This window comes from Scyliorhinus canicula, chromosome 11, assembly GCF_902713615.1.
Source record: "Scyliorhinus canicula chromosome 11, sScyCan1.1, whole genome shotgun sequence".
Classification (NCBI taxonomy): Eukaryota; Metazoa; Chordata; class Chondrichthyes; order Carcharhiniformes; family Scyliorhinidae; genus Scyliorhinus; species Scyliorhinus canicula.
Window position 1 is genome coordinate 12,922,744 of NC_052156.1, and position 21,075 is coordinate 12,943,818.

A 21,075-nucleotide genomic window follows, 5' to 3' on the forward strand; every position below is an offset into this window, starting at 1 on the left:
CCAGGAGCCAGAAGCCGAGTGGGTGCATGCGGAGGAGGCCTCCTGCATGGGAACCTCCCTCCGGGCCCTCGCCACGGCAGCACTCCCATCCCCACCCAAAAAACACTCCACCAGCCCAGTGGTGACAGCCACCCTCCAATCCTGGAACCAACTGCGGCAGCAATTTGGCCTGTACAAAATGTCGGACAAGGCTCCCATCTGCAACAACCATAGGTTCAAACCAGCACTGACCGACGCCACCTTCAAAAGGTGGAGGCAGGACGGGGGACACTGACAGTCAGGGACCTATACACGGACGACAGGACCGCAACACTGGACGAACTGACAGAGAAATTTCAGCTAGCTGGGGGGAACGAGCTACGGTACCTGCAGCTCAAAAACTTCCTACGAAAGGAGACAAGGACGTACCCACAACCGCCACGACAGACACTATTGGAAGACCTACTGGACGCAAGTATCCTAGAGAAAGGGAACTGTAGTGACATGTATGACCGACTGGTAGATAGGGATGACACCGTACTGGACGCAACAAGAAGGAAATGGGAGGACGACCTGGGGATGGAGATAGGGTGGGGACTCTGGAGCGAAGCACTGCATAGGGTCAACTCCACCTCCACGTGCGCAAGGCTCAGCCTGACGCAACTAAAAGTGGTACATAGAGCCCACTTAACAAGAACCCGTATGAGTAGGTTCTTCCCGGAGGTGGAGGACAAATGTGAGCGGTGCCAGAGAGGCCCGGCCAACCACGCCCACATGTTCTGGTCTTGCCCCAGACTTGTGGAGTACTGGACAGCCTTCTTCGAGGCTATGTCCAAAGTGGTGGGGGCGAGGGTGGAGCCATGCCCGATAGTGGCGGTCTTCGGGGTTTCAGACCAGCCAGATCTATTCCTGGGGAGGAGGGCGGACGCCCTTGCCTTTGCCTCCCTGATTGCCCGCCGTAGAATCCTGTTTGGCTGGCGGTCACCAGCACCACCCAGAGCTGCAGACTGGCTGTCCGACCTCTCGGAATCTCTCCAAATGGAGAAAATCAAATTCGCCATCCGAGGGTCGGACGACGGCTTCCACAGAACGTGGGAGCCATTCATGCAACTGTTCCGGGACCTGTTTGTGGCCAACGTACATGAGGAAGAATAGTCGGGTGGCCAAGAACCAGGGGAAAATGGACGGGAATCGGGGGAAGGTAGCCGGGGGGGAGGGGGTGGGAGGGGGCTACGGGCTCGGTATGGGGGTTTGATGGCAAGCCAAGGCCCAAAACCAAACTATAAATAAATGCCTATAAACATGTGCCTCGGCCATATTGGGGAATGTAAAATATGTATGCTGGCTAAAGGGGGCGGCCACAATTATTGTTATGAAGATGCTTACCTGTAAATATTCATGTTAAATTTTTGTGTTTTCCTTTTTTTTTTCTCTCTCTCTAATAACTTGTAATTTGTCATATATAAAATATGAAAACTCAATAAAAAAACATTTATAAAAAAAAACTGTTTAGCCCACTGTGCTAAACCAGCTTCTTAATTAGTTGCTGCATTCACTCCATTACTCCACGGGTTACACTTCAAAATTACTTTATTGGCTGTAAAGCAATTTGAGATGTTCTGAGATAGTTATAACGATATAAATGTAAGTTTTTCCTTTCTTAAACAGCACAGGAACAGGAGGAGAATATTCAGCCTCTCGGGCCGATCCCACCATTCAATGAAATCAAGGAAATCAGCCACCGGAGGGAGGAGCTGTGCTCCGAAAGCTAGTGCTTCGAAACAAACCTGTTGGACTTTAACCTGGTGTTGTAAGACTTCTTACTGTGCCCACCCCAGTCCACGCCGGTATCTCCACATAAATGAAATCAAATCAGATCTGCAACCTAATTCCATATAACCGTCTTCCCTGATTGAATCTGAAAAAAGTTAGTGTACTGTGTCTGTTTTACCCAATGACCAATGTTCAGGCTTGGGCTGATAAGTGGCAAGTCAATGCCAGGCAGCGACCATCTCCAACAAAACAGAACCCGACCAACTCCCCTTGGCAGTCAAACTCATTACCATTGACCAGAAACTGAATTGAATCCGGCCATAAAAATACAAGAGCAGGTCAGAGGCTGGAAGTTCTGTGGTGAGCAACTCATCTCCTCACTCCCCATAACCTGTCCACCATCTACTTTTTTTTTTTTTAATTTTTTTATTGGAATTTTTTGCAGAAAATATAACAAAAAGTATAGCAAAAAGCAGTAATATGCAACTAACAGCCCCATAACACCCACAATTCCCCCCATACCGTAACATCACATGTATCACATTCCCCCACCCCCCCCCCAAACAAGAGAACTTAACCATAAATTAAAATTAGATAAATCAAATTTAAATAAAATAAGCTAACATAATCAACGCCCCCCCCCCCCCCCCACCCCGGGTTGCTGCTGCTACTGTCCCAGTACCCTATCGTTGAGCCAGAAAGTCGAGGAAAGGTTGCCACCGTTTAAAGAACCCTTGCACCGATCCTCTCAGGGCGAATTTAACCTTCTCAAGCTTAATAAAGCCCGCCATGTCATTGATCCAGGTCTCCACGCTTGGGGGCCTCGCGTCCTTCCACTGTAGCAAAATCCTTCGCCGGGCTACTAGGGACGCAAAGGCCAGCACACCGGCCTCTTTCGCCTCCTGCACTCCCGGCTCTACCCCAACCCCAAAGATCGCGAGTCCCCATCCTGGCTTGACCCTGGATCCCACCACCCTTGACACCGTCCTCGCCACCCCCTTCCAGAACTCCTCCAATGCCGGGCATGCCCAGAACATATGGGCATGGTTCGCTGGACTCCCCGAGCACCTGGCACACCTATCTTCACCCCCAAAGAACCTATTCATCCTCGTCCCAGTCATGTGGGCCCTATGCAGCACCTTGAATTGGATGAGGCTAAGCCGCGCACACGAGGAGGAAGAATTTACCCTCTCCAGGGCATCAGCCCATGTCCCGTCTTCGATCTGTTCCCCCAGTTCCCCCTCCCACTTCGTTTTCAGCTCCTCTACTGACGCCTCTTCCTTCTCCTGCATAAGCTTGTAGATATCGGATATCTTCCCCTCCCCGACCCAGACCCCCGAGAGCACCCTGTCACTCACCCCCTTCGCGGGGAGCGCAGGGAATCCCTCCACCTGCCGTCTAGCAAATGCCTTTACCTGCAGATATCTAAACATGTTTCCCGGCGGGAGCCCAAATTTCTCTTCCAACTCCCCCAGGCTCGCAAACCTTCCGTCGATAAACAGGTCCTTCAGCTGTCTAATGCCCGCTCTATACCATCCCCGAAATCCCCCATCCATGTTCCCCGGGACGAACCTATGGTTCCCCCTTAACGGAGCCTCCATCGAGCCCCCCACTTCTCCCCTATGTCGCCTCCACTGCCCCCAAATCTTGAGGGTAGCCGCCACCACCGGACTCGTGGTATACCTCGTGGGAGGGAGCGGCCACGGCGCCGTTACCAGGGCCCCCAGGCTTGTATCCCCACAGGACGCTCTCTCCATCCGTTTCCATGCTGCCCCCTCCCCCTCCATCACCCACTTACGCACCATCGACACGTTGGCCGCCCAGTAATACCCCGAGAGGTTGGGCAACGCCAGCCCCCCCCCATCCCTACTCCGCTCCAAGAAGACCCTCTTCACCCTTGGGGTGCCATGCGCCCAAACAAATCCCATGATGCTGCTGGTCACTCTTTTAAAAAAGGCCCTAGGGATAAAGATGGGCAAGCACTGGAAGAGGAACAAGAACCTCGGGAGAACCGTCATTTTGACGGATTGCACTCTGCCCGCCAGCGATAGCGGCACCATGTCCCACCTTTTAAATTCCTCCTCCATCTGTTCCACTAGTCTGGTGAAGTTAAGCTTATGAAGAGCCCCCCAACTCCTGGCCACCTGCACCCCCAGGTACCTGAAACTCTTCACTGCCCTCCTGAAGGGGAGCCTCCCAATACCCTCCTCCTGATCTCCCGGGTGCACTACAAATACCTCGCTCTTTCCTAAGTTCAGCTTATAGCCCGAGAAGCCCCCAAATTCCGCTAACAGTTCCATCACCCCCGGCATTCCCCCCTCTGGGTCCGCCACATATAACAGCAGGTCGTCTGCATACAGCGATACCCGGTGCTCCTCCCCCCCCCGCACCAGACCCCTCCACTTCCCTGACTCCCTCAACGCCATGGCCAGCGGTTCAATCGCCAGTGCAAAGAGCAGGGGGGACAGGGGACACCCCTGCCTGGTCCCACGATAAAGCCTAAAATACTCCGATCTCCTTCCATTTGTGACTACACTCGCCATCGGCGCCGCGTAAAGCAGCCTCACCCATTTGATGAATCCCTCCCCAAATCCAAACCTCTCCAGCACCTCCCATAGGTACCCCCATTCAACTCTATCAAACGCCTTCTCTGCATCCAGCGCCACCACTATCTCCGCCTCCCCCTCCACTGCCGGCATCATGATAACATTGAGCAGTCTCCGCACATTCGTGTTGAGCTGCCGCCCCTTGACAAACCCTGTCTGATCTTCATGAATTACCTCTGGCACACAATCCTCTATCCTGGTAGCCAGGATCTTCGCCAGCAACTTAGCGTCTACGTTAAGGAGTGAAATAGGCCTATATGATCCGCACTGCAAGGGGTCCTTATCCCGTTTTAGGATCAAAGAGATCAGTGCCCGCGACATCGTCGGGGGCAAAGCCCCCCCCTCCCACGCCTCATTGAAAGTTCGCACCAGCAGGGGACCCACCAGGTCCGCATATTTTTTGTAAAATTCTGCCGGGAACCCGTCCGGCCCCGGGGCCTTACCTGACTGCATTTGCCCGATCCCCCTGACTAGCTCCTCCAACTCTATCGGCGCCCCCAGCCCCTCAACCAGCCTCTCTTGAACCCTTGGGAAACATAGCCTGTTCATGAAGCTCTCCATCCCCTCTCTCCCCCTCGGAGGTTCCGACCGGTACAATCCCTCGTAAAAGTCCCTAAAGACCCCGTTTACTTCTGTCCCCTTCTGCACTACATTTCCACCCCCATCCTTCACTCCCCCAATTTCCCTAGCCGCATCTCGCCTACGGAGCTGATGCGCCAACATCCTGCTCGCCTTCTCTCCATACTCATATACCGCACCCTGCGCCCTCCTCCACTGTGTCTCCGCCTTTCTGGTGGTCAGCAAGTCAAAATTGGCCTGCAACCTGCGCCGTTCTCCCAGCAACCCTTCCTCCGGTGCCTCCGCATATCTCCTGTCCACCTCCAGAAGCTCTCCCACCAGTCTCTCCCTCTCCTTCCTCTCCTTCCTTTCCCTGTGGGCCCGGATGGAGATCAGCTCCCCCCGGATCACTGCTTTCAGAGCCTCCCAGACCATCCCCACCTGGACCTCCCCCGTATCATTGGTAACCAGATACCCCTCAATGCTTCTCCGAACCCTCTTACACACCTCCTCCTCCGCCAGCATCCCCACATCCAGGCGCCAGAGCGGGCGCTGGTCCCGCGCCTCCCCCATCTCCAGATCAATCCAGTGCGGGGCATGGTCCGAAATCGCTATGGCCGAATACTCGGCATCCTGCACCCTCGGGATCAACCCCCTGCTCAGGACAAAAAAGTCTATCCGGGAATAAACCCTATGGACGTGAGAGAAAAAGGAATACTCCCGCGCTCTCGGTCTCCCAAACCTCCAGGGATCCACCCCTCCCATCTGGTCCATGTATCCCCTCAGCACTTTGGCCGCCGCCGGTCTCCTACCCGTCCTTGAACTGGACCGGTCCAGTGTGGGATCCAGCACTGTGTTAAAATCTCCCCACATGATCAGGCCCCCTGCCTCCAGGTCCGGGACGCGGCCCAACAAGCGCCTCATGAAGCCAGCATCATCCCAATTCGGGGCATATACGTTCACCAGCACCACCTTCTCTCCCTGCAGCCTACCCCTCACCATGATATATCTGCCCTCCTTGTCCGACACCACCTCAGCCGCCTCAAACGCCACCCTCTTCCCCACTAGAATCGCCACCCCCCGGTTCTTTGCGTCCAATCCTGAATGATAAACCTGCCCCACCCACCCCTTCCTCAGACGGACCTGGTCCGCCACCTTCAGGTGGGTCTCCTGGAGCATAGCCACGTCCGCCTTCAACCCCCTTAGATGGGAGACCACCCTGGTTCTCTTAACCGGCCCGTTCAGCCCCCTCACGTTCCAGGTAATCAGCCGGATCAGAGGGCAACCCGCCCCCCTCCCCTGCCGACTAGCCATAGCTTGGCAGATGTTCGCCCCAGGCCAGCATACCCCGCTCGACCCGTTCCCCATGGCGATAGCGCCTCTCCTCTTCCCCCCCGGCCCTCATCGGCTCCTTCCTAGTCGTTCCAGCAGCAACCCGGTATCCCCCCCCCACCCCCCTCCCCCCCCCAGGCTAGGACCCCTCCTAGCCGCGACGCACCCTCCATGGTACTTCCGTGAGTCAGCTGACTTCTGCTGACCCCGGCAGCTCCCGCCAAAACCTATCCCCTCCCGGCTTGGGGTCATCCCCCTCTTGCCACACCTCCTTGGCATTATTGCAGCGCGGGAAAAAAGACCCGTAGAGGCCCTTCCCCCCTCGCAAGCTCCACCCCCCTGCCCCGCAGCGCGGGAAACCAGAGGAAAGCCCGCGCTTTCACAATGCCACACCCCATCCTTCTGACGCAGTTCCCCAAAATCCAGTTTCCCCTCAATCCCCAGCCCCGTACAGAAGAGAACATATAGAACACAAACCCCCAACACTCCCCACCTACCCCACAACCATGCCCAACAAACAAACCCACCCGGAACCAGAGCAAACAGAAAACCAGCATACATAACACACATGTCGAAGTTGAAAAAGTTGAAACAGTTGGAACAAAACAGCCACAGCGGAAACAACGCCGGCCAAAGTATGTTCCCAGGCCCTAGTTCAAGTCCAGCTTCTCCGCCTGTACAAAGGCCCACGCCTCCTCCGGGGACTCGAAGTAGTGGTGCCGGTCCTTGTATGTCACCCACAGGCGCGCAGGCTGCAGCATTCCAAACCTGACCTGCTTAGCATGAAGCACCGCCTTCGTCCGGTTGAACCTGGCCCGCCGCTTAGCCACTTCCGCACTCCAGTCCTGGTAGATCCTCACTACCGAATTCTCCCATTTACTGCTCCTCTCTTTCTTGGCCCAGCGCAGCACACACTCCCGGTCACTGAATCGGTGGAACCGCACCAGCACCGCCCTCGGGGGCTCATCTGCCTTGGGCCTCCTGGCCATCACTCTGTGCGCTCCCTCGAGCTCCAGGGGCAAATGGAAGGACCCTGCTCCCATCAACGAGCTCAACAACGTGGTCACATACGCCGGGAGATCCGACCCCTCCAGCCCCTCCGCCAGGCCCAGGATCCTCAGATTCTTTCGCCTCGTGCGAACGTCCAGCTCCTCCAAGCGGTCCTGCCACTTTTTATGAAGTGCCTCGTGCAACTCCACTTTCCCAACGAGGACCACGGCCTCCTCCTCTCTTTCAACGGCCTGCCGCTGCAACTCCCGAATAGACTCCTCCTGTGCCGCCTGGGTCCCAAGCAGCTTGGTCGCAGTTGCATTCATGGAGTCCAGCAGCTCAGCCTTCAGCTCAGCAAAACAACGTAGGAGCGAGGCCTGTTGCTCCTGCGCCCACTTCCACCAGTCCTCGGGTGTTGCGCCGGCCGCCATTTTGTTTTTCTTCCCACGTTTTTTTTGGGGCGTTTCTGCAGCCTTTTTCACCATATAGTGTGGGGCAAGTTCTTCCAGGCACCTTCCCCCACCGGGATATGTAGCAACAGCACTGTTTGGGGCCCTCAAAACGGCCCAAAAGCCCTTAAATAGCGGGAGCGCCGGCCGCCATTTTGTTTTTTTTTCACCCGTTTTTTGGGGGGCGTTACTGCAGCCTTTTTCACCAGATAATGTGGGGCAAGTTCTTCCAGGCACCTTCCCCCACTAGGATGTGTAGAAACAGCGCCGTTTGGGGCCCTCAAAACGGCCCAAAAGTCCCTAAATAGCAGGAGTGCCGGCCGCCATTTTGTTTTTCTTCCCCCGTTTTTTTGGGGGAGTTACTGCAGCCTTTTTCTTCTTCCCACTCCAGGTGAGCACCATATAGTGTGGGGCAAGTTCTTCCAGGCACCTTCCCCCACCGGGATGCGTAGAAACAGCTCCGTTTGGGGCCCTCGAAACGGCCCAAAAGTCCCTAAATAGCAGGAGCTGCCGAATGTGTGGCTTAGCTCCGCATAGCCGCAACTGGAAGTCCCCTGTCCACCATCTACAAGGCACAAGTCTGGAGTATGATGGATTACTCGCCGAGGTGAGTGTACCTCCAACAAGAATCTTGACACCATTTTGGACAAAGCAACCTGTTAGCTCCTGTGCAAGAGAGTGTTACAACTGTAATCAACTGTTTGTATAGTCAGTGGGATGCATCTCAGTTTTCCTCACAACTCTCCTGCTCCAGTGACTTATCACAAGGCTCCGCTATCTACTGCACTCGTTGCTGCAAATCTCCCGACCGCGAAGCCAGGTCGAGATGGGGAGGGGGGGTCTCTTTCTCCAACCCCCACCCTCCTAAATGGGCCTCATTGGGTAGACGTCACATGTCCCATCTCCATTGTACCCGTACCACTGTTCCCGTACCAGCCTCCCCAAACAGGCGTCGGAATGTGGCGACTAGGGGCTTTTCATAGTAACTTCATTGAAGCCTACTCGTGACAATAAGCGATTTTCATTTTCATTCATTGCCCAGCGTTTGCTCACTGTCATGTGAGAGTACCTTTAAGAAATGGGTGTTTAAGAAATGCACCTTTAAGAAATGGGTGTTTATCAGTGATGTCAGAGTGTGGGTGGAGCTGGGCTGTCTGTCAGCTTTTTTACTTTCGTTTTAGGCTGTTTGCTGCAGGGTGTGTTTTAGTTTCGTTTTCAGAGCTGGATAGCTTGTCACAGCCAGAAGGTGTATGAATCTCTCTCTCTCTGTAATCTAAAAACTGTAAATCGATTCTTTGGTGATTTAAAACTAATAACTGCTCTCATTCGTGACTTTAACCTAATGTGCTTCTGTTTAAAGGTTTTTTTTAATGTCTTATGGGTGTTAAAAGGACAGCTTAAGGATTACTTAGTGTTGTATTCTTTGGGGGTTGTATTTGAATTAATGGTTGCTGAGATGTTCACTGTATGTTTTGAAAATTTAACTTGAGTTCATAGAATAAACATTGTCTTGCTTTAAAAAATACTTTTCCATTTCTGCTGTACCACACCTGTAGAGTGGGCCGTGTGCTCCCCATACCACAATCTAGTAAAAGTTGTGGGTCAGGTGAACTCCATGATACACTTTGGGGTTCTCTAAACCCTGGCTTATAACATCACATACCCGACACAGTTGGCCCACTCGAGAGAAGGTGGATTTGCCAAGGTTCTGCCCCTCGACGGCCATTTCCCGGAAGAAGAAGTAGATTTTGTCATCGTCGGGGTTGTCGCTCTCGGGGATCCAGAAGGAACCAACAAACTTGGGGTCTGCGCAGAGAAACAAGATTAAAAACTGGTCACGGGCTTGTCTAAGGAATTGGAGCGGGAGGCGGTGAGGTGTCACGAACTCTGGTTTGTGAAGTGGAAACTGAAATGGGTGACGTACAGATGATGGGCGGAATTTTATCATTTTAGCACCAAGTGCTGGTGCAGGCGGGAACCGGAGGCGAGGTTAGCTGCCACGCTGGCAGGCGGAGCAGGAAAAAGCCGGCAACGTCGGGAATCCCGATCCGATTTTTAAAAAAGACTAAAGCCCCCCATGCGCACGGAGAACCCCCCCCCCCCCCCCCACAAGCACATGGGCAAGGCCCCCACGGACACCAGAATCGCCATGGGCACCCCCAACATTGCCAGCGGGCAGTGCAAGGGAAAGCCAGGGCCTGTGTCCCTCACCCAGGGGCTTTACTTACCTGTGGGCCCTGGTGGGTTTCCTTCGCCTGATTCCTATTTTTAAAAACCTGTTATAAACCTCGCCAATGAGAGTGGGGAGATCCCAATGTGGGGGGGCAATACGATGGGGAAGCCCTTTGATGTCATTATGATTTCATTAAATAAGGCTCCCGATCTTTTTGGGCCAATGTCTTCACATGAAATAACGGTTAGTGTTATAACCTGCCCGGATCCTATCAGCTGGGGACAAGTAGTTACCCCAGGGCGGGGCAATCATTAGCCGAGCTGGCCGGTGTGGCACTGGCTAGAGAGGGAACCAGCAGTGAACTTCTGGCCCTGTGTACATATTGTTGTTAATAAAGTTACTTTCTGCCTGACTCTACAAACCCATGCTGGATGCATCGTGGCCCCCACAGAAGTTAGTTAGGATAAAATATGGTGGCAGAAAATTGAACTTTCCTTCCAATTCCGAAAGAATCCATGTTGCGCCATGAAGCAAAATAGTAAATTTAAATTGCAAGCAAATATTCTGTTTAAAATTAACTTGATACAGAATCAGTGCAACCAATGTTATACAATAAACCACCTGATGGTGGCGCAAAGCAGCAATGAATTGGGACCCAACAGAGGACCCGCTGCCTTAATCTCGGCTTCTCTCCTCTCGCTATTTTTTTTTTCCTCAATCCTGTTACTTATTTTTTCCATTTCTCTCTGCTCCAGTTTTTCTCTTCCCGACTCCTCTGCATTCGTCTCTTCCCTTCCCAAACTTTTTTCCTATCTCCATTCTCTTTTCTCCCCACCTTCCTCAATTTTCTGTCCCCTCACCTCTCTCCTTCTCCACGGCCTCCCCTCTCCCCCCCCCCTCTCTCTCTAGTTCTCCCTCTCCCACCTCAGCCCGTTTCAATCCCTTCTTCCCAACACCTCTCTCCCTTTACTCCCCTTGGCCTTTCTCGTGCCCCCCTCTGTATCTCATTCTCTTTGAATTCTCTTGATGTAACAGGAGCTCGCCAGTCGCCTCGAAGCCAGGCTGCCCAGCAAACGGGTGCCAAGATTCCCGTTAACGAGGTAATCCTGTGAGTACGGCGGGTCTAGCTCCCCAATGTCCAATGACGACACGGGATCAGGGAATTGTCATCTCAAATTTTCAACCAGAATGCTGTTTTAGCACAATCTCCTGCGCTCCTGTGACAGGATTGACAGCGAGATGATATGTCAGCCATACGGGGGATGGTGGAAATGGAGACAGTCAATGATTTCAAAAGGAAATTGGATGGGAACATAAACCTGGGGGGCTAACAGGAACAGAGTGGAAGAATGGGGCTGATTTGAATGTTCCACAGAGAGCTGGTATGGATTCAATGGGCTGAATGGCTATCTACCGTGATGTAATGACATTAGAAAGTCGCCACAATCCCAAAGGAAACTTTCCCCTTTTAGGAGGAGAGGTGACTGATGGTAATTTAACCTGAAGGTCACCACATCCCAGGCAAGGGGCACAGTTGAGAATGCAGGGCCTTCATGAATAACCTCAGCTGATATGGGATTTGAACCCGTGCTGTTGGCCTTGCTCAGAATCACCAACCAGCCCACCAACCCACTGAGCTAAATCTGGCCCCGTCAATTAGCGGCTGAGGTTATTCATGAAGGCCATTTTTGCAATGGGCCCTGCTGTGTCACGATCTCAAGTTTGAGTGGAGGCAGTTTCACAGCGAGGGTCTGAGCCCCAGCCCTTTTATTAAATTACCAGCTTCAAACTGCAGGGCTCAGCTCCCACCCACAAAGCCAACGGCTTCTTGTGGCATCCACTCATTCTCTGCGAATGTTGTTGCTGCAGCAATGGCGGCCACTGTTCGCCTGAAGCACTAATAGCACGGGGCTAAATCGCTGGCTTTTAAAGCAGACCAAGGCAGGCCAGCAGCACGGTTAAATTCCCGTACCAGCCTCCCCAAACAGGTGCCGGAATGTGGCGACTAGGAGCTTTTCACAGTAACTTCATTTGAAACCTACTTGTGACAATAAGTGGTTTCCATTTTCATTTCACAAGGGGTCACGGCCTCAGGATACAGGGGAGACCGTTCAGGACTGAGACATTTCTTCACTCAAGAGGATGGTGAACCTGTGGGATTCTCGACCACAGAAGGCTGTGGAGGCCAAGTCGCTGTACACATTTAAGAAGCAAATAAATAGATTTCCCAACTCTTCGGTGTCAAGGGGGATGGGGAGGGTGTGGGAGTATGGGTGCTGAGAAAGAGGATTAGCCATGATCATGTTGATTGGCGGAGCAGGCTCGATGGGCCGAATGGACGAATCTTGCTCCTCTTTTCCAGGCTTCTAAATTCCGCACAGAGCACGTAGCCAACTTGTGCCCAACCTCCACCCTCTATCAGTCAGCACCTGCAGCGAGAATGGGGATGTTTGTGTTTGTGGGTGGGGCCCCTTTTGGGGGGGGGGGGGGGGGGGGCAGGCACTTACCGTTTAGCCAGCGTGAGTCGTGCTGTTCGGTCCTGATGGAGTGGCGCCTCCCGAGGCTGCGGAAGATGGTGAAATCCCGGCCCATCAAGTCAGTGGCAACGCCAGAGTACAGCTCCTCACCTAAAGGCATCGCACAGGAAGAAATATATTACTGTTGGCAATTCCTGTTCCTGATCATCTCCGGTTGCTCGGAGCAGGCCGTCAACACATATACCTGAATGGGTCGGGCTCTGCCGGAGGTGGGTGATTCCTGAAATTCAAGCTTCCTCCACCCATCTGACCACTCCCCGGGGTGATATCTGGGCATCCACCAGTTGTGATTTTTTGACCCGATGGAGTTCATTTCAATGGAGCTGACGCTGTCTGCCAGAAAAATAAGGAACCCTTGCCCACAGTCCCATGGACATGCATAGTGAAGCTCAACCCAGAGACACTGGAGGTATCCCCTTCACCCGTAACCTACACACAGCGAACTGAAGTTATACCAGTTTCAATCCATGAAGTCCTGCTCTGAACCTCCAACACCAGCTCCCTCCTGGAGATGTGCCCAGTTTTCTATCCTACATATATTTACTGATCGGGGTAGAAACATGGATATTGTCTCTGTCTATAAACCTGTCTTGGTTCATCCAAAACTACAGCAAAAAGACCAAGATCAGGAACAGTCAGCAGCCCCAATATTTCCGGCCATTCACCAAGCAGTTGGTATTGAGTGGCCATTTGGCTGCATCACAGGTCAGCGATCAGAAGACGTTCACGGACAATATGACCCAACTGTCGCACCCAACTAAACCAGTCAAGACAAGGGGTGAAGATGCTCGTTGTCAACCCCTTTAGTTCAGTATTTCACTGAATGGTACGTCCACGCTCAAGACCATTGACTGAGATGCAGAAGAGCGTTTGGTCCCATGAGGCGATACTGGGCTTGGGGCTGCGTGCCAGAGACGAAAACATGTTATATATACATAGAGAAATAGAAGAAAGGAGAAGGAGGAGGCCTTTTGCCCATTCGAGACTGCTCTGCCATTTATCATGATCTCAATAGCCTAATCCTGCTTTCTCTCCATAGCCTTTGATCCCATTCGCCCTAAGTGCTATATCTATCTAGCCGCCTCTTGAATATATTCAATGTTTTAGCATCAACTACTTCCTGTGGTAATGAATTCCACAGGCTCATCACTCTTTGGATGAAGAAATAGAACAAAGAACAAAGTACAAAGAAAAGTACAGCACAGGAACAGGCCCTTCGGCCCTCCAAGCTAGCGCCGACCATGCTGCCCGTCTAAATTAAAATCTTCTGCACTACTGGGGTCCGTATCCCTCTATTCCCATCCTATTCATGTATTTGTCAAGATGCCCCTTAAATGTCACTGTTGTCCCTGCTTCCACCACCTCCTCCGCAGCGAGTTCCAGGCACCCACTACCCTCTGTGTAAAAAACTTACCTCGTACATCTCCTCTAAACCTTGCCCCTCGCACCTTAAACCTATGCCCCCTAGCAATTGACCCCTCTAGCCTGGGAAAAAGCCTTTGACTATCCACTCTGTCTTTGCCACTCATAATTTTGTAAACCTCTATCAGGTCGCCCCTCAACCTCCGTCGTTCCAGTGAGAACAAACCGAGTTTATTCAACCTCTCCGGATTGTTTGGGAAGAGTGATGGTGGCAGTTTCAAAGAGAGTGAGACAGTACCACGTCAGTATTAAGTGTGCAGTAATTACATTTCTTCTTGTGGGATCTTAAATATGATTGTACCGAAATGTCTCCTCATCTCTGTCCGAAATGGTTTACTCTGAATCCTCAGGCTGTGACCCCTGGTTCTGGACACATCCACCATTGGGAACATCTTTCCTGCATCTATCCTGTTAGAATTTTGTAAGTCTCTATGAGATCCCCCCTCATTCTTCTGAACTCCAGCGAGAACAATCCCAACCTAGACCATCTCTCCTCATATGACAGTCCCACCATCCCTGGAATCAGTCTGGTAAACCTTCGCTGTACTCCCTCGATAGCAAGAACAGCCTTCCTCAGAAATGGAGACCAAAACTGCACACAATACTCCAAGTGTGGCCTCACCAAGGCCCTGTATAATTGCAGCAACACATCCCTGCTTCTATACTCGAAAGCTCTCGCAATGAAGGCCAACATACCATTCGCCTTCATTACTGCCTGCTGCACCTGCAAGCTTATCTTCAGCGAAAGGTGCACAAGGACACCCAGGTCCCGCTGCACACTCCCCTCTCCCAATTTACAACCATTCAGGTCGTAATCTGCCTTCCTGTTTTTGCTTCCAAAGTGAATAACCTCACACTTATCCAAATTATACTGCATCTGCCATTGATTTTCCCACTTGCCCAACCTGTCCAGATCATGCTGTAGGATCCCTGCATCCTCATCACAGTTCTCCCTCCCACCTAACTTGGTTTCATCTGCAAACTTTGAGATGTTACATTTTGTTCCCTCATCCAAATCATCAATATATATTGTGAATAGCTGGGGTCCCAGCACCGATCCCTGTGGCACCCCACTAGTTACTGCCTGCCAATTTGAAAAGGACCGATTAATTCTTACTCTTTGTTTCCTCTCTGCCAACCAGTTTTCTATCCACCTCAACACACTTCCCCCAATCCCATGCACTTTCATTTCTTATGCGGGACTTTGTCAAAAGCCTTCTGAAAGTCCAAGTATACCACATCGACTGGCTCCCCCTTGTCAACTGTAGTGGTTACATCTTCAAAGAATTCCAACAGGTTTGTCAAGCATGATTTTCCCTTCATAAATCCATGCTGACTCTGACTGATCCTGCCACTGCTTTCTAAATGTTCCGCTATAAAGTCCTTGAACTCCTTGCACTGCCCCGAGCTTTGGATTGGCTGCCAATTACTGATTTGCATATTTTGTCTGGCACCACTCAGCGGTGTTGATAATTGCCAACAAATTTTCGGATGCAAATTGATAGTAACATAATCGCGTCACAAAGACAACCAAACATTTTTAATCTGCATCTTTTGGCTCTTTCGGTTTATCCCCCAGCCAGTATCTGGAGAAAACAATTTATCTAGTCACTATTACATTGCCGTTAGTGGGAGCTGGCTGGCTGTGTGAAAATTGGCTGCTACATTTCCTACATGACAACCGTGACTACACTTCGAAAGTATTTCATTGGCTGTAAAGTGCTTTTGGACAACTTGAAGGTTATAAATGGTGCCATATAAATGAAAATTAATTCTTTCAATGAACCACAATATCTCACACTCCCTTAAATACTATCAAAGAGACAGAAATTCTAGTTTGCACGTTAGTCCTTCTGATGAGGAAGATTCTGAAGATTGACTGTTGTGTGGTTATGTTTCTGACTGTGGCCTGTGGGGTGAAATTCTCCGTTGGCGGTGAAGGTCTCGTCCGTTGGCTGGAGAGGCGGTGAGAGACCCACGCTGTCTGTTCGTCGGAAGGTCTGCCGGACCTTAAGCCAGTCAGGCAGATCCGGGCAGACTAGGGGGCCTTCCTCCAGAATCAAGATCTTGGAGGCGGAGTTCCGGATGCTCCCCAAAAGCTGCCGGCCAATCAGCAACGGCAGCTGGCAGCTCCTGTGATCGACAGTGCCACAGAAGAGGCTGTGATGGCTGTCGGAACAGCAACCCCCCCCCAACCAAAATCCCAGGAGCCAAAAGAAAGATAGTAATGGGTGGGTAGCGGAGTTGGGGATCACGTGGAGAGGGGAGACGGGGGGTTCAGAATCAAGGGTAAGGGGTGGTTATCAGCGGGCACTCCCTGCCAGATGTCCATGCCATCGATCAGGCACTGAGTGCCTTTGATCAAGCGATTTCTCCGCCCCAGGTGTCAGGCAGCCCAGACTCTGCAAACCGGCTGGCTGCACATTGACAGGCTTGCCTGGACCTGGGTTAATCCCCGCAGCAGTGGGAAGAGGCCCTTAAGTGGTAATTAATTGGCCACTTTTGATTTGATGTATTATTGTCACATGTATTAGTAGACAGTGAAAAGTATTGTTTCTTGCATGCTGTACAGACAATGCATACCGTACATAGGGAAGGAAGGAGAGACTGCAGAATATAATGTTACAGTTATAGCAAGGTGTAGAGAAAAGATGAACTTAATACGAGGTAGGTCCATTCAAAAGTCTGATGGCAGTAGGGAAGAAGCTGTTCTTGAGTCGGTTGGTACGTCCCCTCAAACTTTGGCACCTTTTTCCTGATGGAAGAAGGTGGAAGAGAGTATGTCCCGGGTGGGTGGGGTCCTTAATTATGCTGGCTGCCTTTCTGAGGCAGCGGGAATTATAGATAGAGTCAATGGATGGGAGGCTGGTTTGCGTGATGGACTGGGCTACATTCACGATCTTTTGTAGTTTCCTGCGGTCTTGGGCAGAGCAGGCTCCATAGCAAGCTGTGATACAACCAGAAAGAATGCTTTCTATGGTACATCTGTAGAAATTGGTGAGGGTCGTAGCTGACATGCCAAATTTCCTTAGTCTTCTGAGAAAGTAGAGTCGTTGGTGAGCTTTCTTAACTATAGTGTCGGCATGGGGGACCCAGGACAGGCTGTTGGTGATCTGTACACCTAAAAACATGAAGCTCTCGACCCTTTCTACTTCGTTCTCATTGATGTAGACAGGGGCATGTTCCCCACTACGCTTCCTGAAGCCGATGACAATCTCCTTTGTTTTGTTGACATTGAGGGAGAGATTATTGTCGTCACACCAGATTCTCTCTCATTCCTGTACTCTGTCTCATCCGACCCACTACAGTGGTATCATCAGCAAATTTGAAAATAGAGTTGGAGGGGAATTTGGCCACACAGTCATAGGTCTATAAGGAGTAGTAGGGGGCTGAGGACACAGTCTTGTGGGGCACCGGTGTTGAGGATGATCGTGGAGGAGGTGTTCTTTACTGATTGTGGCCTGTGGATTAGAAAGTTTAGGATCCAGTCGCAGAGGGAGGAGCTGAGGCCAAGGCCACGGTGTTTGGAGATGAGTTTCGTTGGAATGATGGTGTTGAAGGCTGAGCTGCAGTCGATAACTAGGAGTCTGACATAGGTGTCTTTGTTATCTAGGTGTTCCAGGGTAGAGTGCAGGGCCATGGAAATGGTGTCTGCTGAGGACCTGTTGCAGCGGTAGGCGAACTGTAGTGGATCAAGGCAATCCGGGAGGCTGGAGTTGATTCTTGCCATGACTAACCTTTTGAAGCACTTCATGATGAGGGATGTCAGAGCCACTGGATGATAGTCATTAAGGCACGCTGATTGACTTTCTTTTGGTACAGGGATGATGGTCGGCTTCTTGAAGCAGATAGGGACCTCAGATTGTTGCAAAGAGAGGTTGAAGATGTCTGCTGATACCCCCGCCGGCTGATCCACGCAAGACCTGAGTGCCCGTCCGCGTACCCCATCCAGGCCAGTGGCTTTCCGTGGGTTGACCTTCGAGAAGGCTGCTCTGATGTCTGCAGTGGGGATCTCAGATACAAGTTCATCCGCAGCTCCTGGGGTGGAGGGCTCGGTCTCGCTGACCTCTTGCACAAAGCGGGCATAGAATGCATTGAGCTCATCAGGGAGGGGTGCGTTGGAGCCGACGATTTTACATGCCTTCATCTTGTAGCCCATTATGTCTTGCAGATCTTGCCATAGACGGCGGGGATCCGTGTGGCTAGCCTGGGACTCAAGCTTGGTCCGGTACTGTCTTTTGGCATCTTTGATGGATTTCTTTAGATCATATCTGGTTGACGGTCTTATTTGATGGTGGGACAGGAAGATTGACCATGGACATTCCAGTCCACAACCTAAAAGGCAGCGGGGTTTAGGTACAACACTACCCTGTTTAATTAAGCGCACTTCCCACCTCCAATCTCGCCACCTGCAGATCAGAACATTCCACCCATTCTCTCCTCTGGTGTTGCTAGAACACAGGATACAATCATTCCCGAAGGAAAATCTGTATTGTTAATTAGCTTGTCCTAGTTTAATTTCTTCATCCTTCTGCACTTGCCACACCCCCAGCAGTCCTTCCCACCCTCCAGGGACACCCCCACCCTCCACACCTTTCTGTTAAATACCCACAAATTCAGATCTTCCAATCCCCTGTTTTCTGACACCCGCCCTCCCAAACGTCCGACCACAATCCCCGGCATGCACCCCTCCCAGATTCCTGACTAGCAGCGAACTAAAAATCCTCCCTCAGCACCCTTCAAAACTCTCAGATCTATGGCTTCAACATTCCTAACTTAGGAGATCTGCAAGAATCCCTGAACCCCATATTCATAAACATCCGGAGCCACCAGATTGCGACCGTATACACATCCCTTCCAGATTCATGACCCAGGGCTCATGTCCCTAACCCCAGCCAGTGGGCCCCTAACCTCCAGGGCCTCCACATTTACACTTCGACATGAGGAAGGAGCTCTGACTATCCCGAGGACACTGATCTTGCTACAATATCTCACCTATCAGAATGGAGGTGGACAGATGTTTGGCATCATAAGGGCTTCTTCCTTTGCCATCTTCAATCTGGTTGAAATCAATCCTGAATTGGTGTTCCTGCAAAAAGACACATGACAGGATGTTAACCACAGCTCAGAAAGGATAGTGCAAGCATAAAATCTCACAGCACCAGGGGACATTCGGCCCATCAAATCTATGCTGGATCTTTGAAAAAGCTGCCAAATTTGGTCGCACTCCCCAGCTCTTTCTGGCTTTCCTCACGCCTCACCGTCTTCCACTTTCCTCTTCAGTTTCTCATCGAAACCTCTCCCCATTATCAGTTTCAGTGAGCGATATGATGTGGTGGCTTCCCGGTTTCTTCCTCATGTGTCCTTAACGGAAACATCCCGAAGGATTTGCTGGAGCAGAGAAGACTGAGGGGCGACCTGACCGAGGTGTACAAGATTGTGAGGGGCATGGACAGGGTGGATAGGGAGCAGCTGTTCCCCTTAGTTGAAGGGTCAGTTACGAGGGGGACACAGCTCAAGATGAGGGGCAGGAGGTTGAGGGGGGATTTGAGGAAAGCCATTTTACCCAGAGGGCAAGGAATGCACTGGCTGGGAGGGTGGTAGAGGTGGATTGCCTCACATCCTTTAAAAAGTACCCGGATGAGCACTAGGTCGATCCGAACGACATTGCTGGTGGCGTTGACTACTACTGCCTGTGCCCAGGCATGGCGAAGGGCGGCGACTGGCGCCCTCCTTCCCGGGCCGGGGTACAGGGTGGACCACCTCTCTTCCACGGTGTCCAGTAGGGACTCGAGCTCGGCGTCTGTAAAACAGGAGAGTGAAGTGTGTATACACGGCTGCAGTTGTCACCCTCCTGAGCTTCAATTGTGAATTGGGCAAATCTGACACCGTTTCTAATTGTGTCTACGTGGTGCCGGTGCTAGCCCCTCAACAGTAGCTGAATCGGTCCAGGTGAGGCGCCAGATTTGCTGTCATGAAAATCCACTAATTCTGCCCCGGCATCAGCACTTCGGATAATCCAGTCGCTAATCTTATCTCTCAGGGTTCAGGTGCTGCTTGTGGATTTGAACACGTAATCCAGGCTGTCTGAGTGCAGTACTGAGCGAGTGCTGTACAGTCGTCAGAGCCGTCTTTTGGATGAGGTGTTCGGCCCAGTCTCCTCACTCAGGTTGATGTGAAAGATCTCCTCACACCGTTTAGAGGACAGCAGCCCAGTTCTCCCCAGTGCTCAAACCAATATTTATCCCTCAGCCAGTGTCTCACAGCCAGTGTGTCCATGCCGTCAGTGGGAGCTTGCTTGCTGGACGCCAATTGGCTGCGACGTTTCCTACACTGCAACCATGGCTACGTTTTGAAAGTATTTCATTGGCTGCAAAAGCTTTGTGTCACAGTCTGGTGGGGCAGCTGCTATATAAATGTGAGTTGTTGCTTTCTCCAAACAGAACGGTAAAGCAATTCTTGCAATGACATCAAGACAACGGAGTTGACTGCTTAGGCATAGCTCGGCACACATTGCAAAAATGTTGGGGCAGGTACAGGCATGTCTGTTTGCACTTTGTAGGTATGTAACGGCTTCAATTGCACAACAGAAAATGACCTGGGTGATACGGGACAAAGATTAGGTGGTTTAGGTGGGGTTAGGTTAGATTACGTGGGGTTACAGGGGGGGGGGGGGGGGTAGGGAACTCTTTCAGTGGGTCTGTGAAGACTCGGTGGGTCGAAAGGCCTCCTTCTGCACTGTTGCGATTCTATGATTCAAAGATGGCTCAGATTCTGACATCTGTCACACAGCTGGTGAAATGTGGACAACACATTTCTTTGCCTCATGTCATCGAGTGGCTGATGGTTTGACCGAACTTCCGGGATACAAAATGAACGAGACAGATTGCAAGATCCGGATTCAGGTTATTAGGGTCAGGTCTCAGGGAATCGCAAACAAGGATAGAGCTGCCAGATAAGGTGATTAGGGCCAGTGGGAATCTTAGAATCATACAACCAATACAGTGCAGAAGGAGGCCATTCGGCCCATCAAATCTTCACCGGCCTTTGGAAAGAGCACCCTACATAAACCCACGGGTCCACCCTACCGTAACCCGATAACCCCTAACCTTTTGGACACTAAGGGACAATTGAGCATGGCCAATCCACCTAACCTGCACATCTTTGGACTGTGGGAGAAAACCGGAGCACCCAGAGGAAACCCACGCAGACACGGGGAGAACGTACAGACTCCGCACAGACAGTCACACGAGACT

At 51.6% G+C, this 21,075-nt stretch overlaps 1 protein-coding gene across 9 annotated transcripts in view; it reads right to left on the reverse strand.

Annotated features, from left to right (window-relative positions):
* The window catches only part of LOC119973830 (semaphorin-3A-like), a 412,512-nt gene that overhangs the window by 39,229 nt on the left and 352,208 nt on the right, over positions 1 to 21,075 (reverse strand). For all 9 annotated transcript variants that reach the window (XM_038812287.1, XM_038812294.1, XM_038812290.1 and 6 more), the window contains 3 exons: positions 18,815 to 18,908; positions 12,368 to 12,487; positions 9,351 to 9,493 (listed from right to left, as the gene is read on the reverse strand). In XM_038812287.1, coding sequence (XP_038668215.1) covers positions 9,351 to 9,493; positions 12,368 to 12,487; positions 18,815 to 18,908 — 357 coding nt within the window. The remainder of the gene's footprint in view (positions 1 to 9,350; positions 9,494 to 12,367; positions 12,488 to 18,814; positions 18,909 to 21,075) is intronic.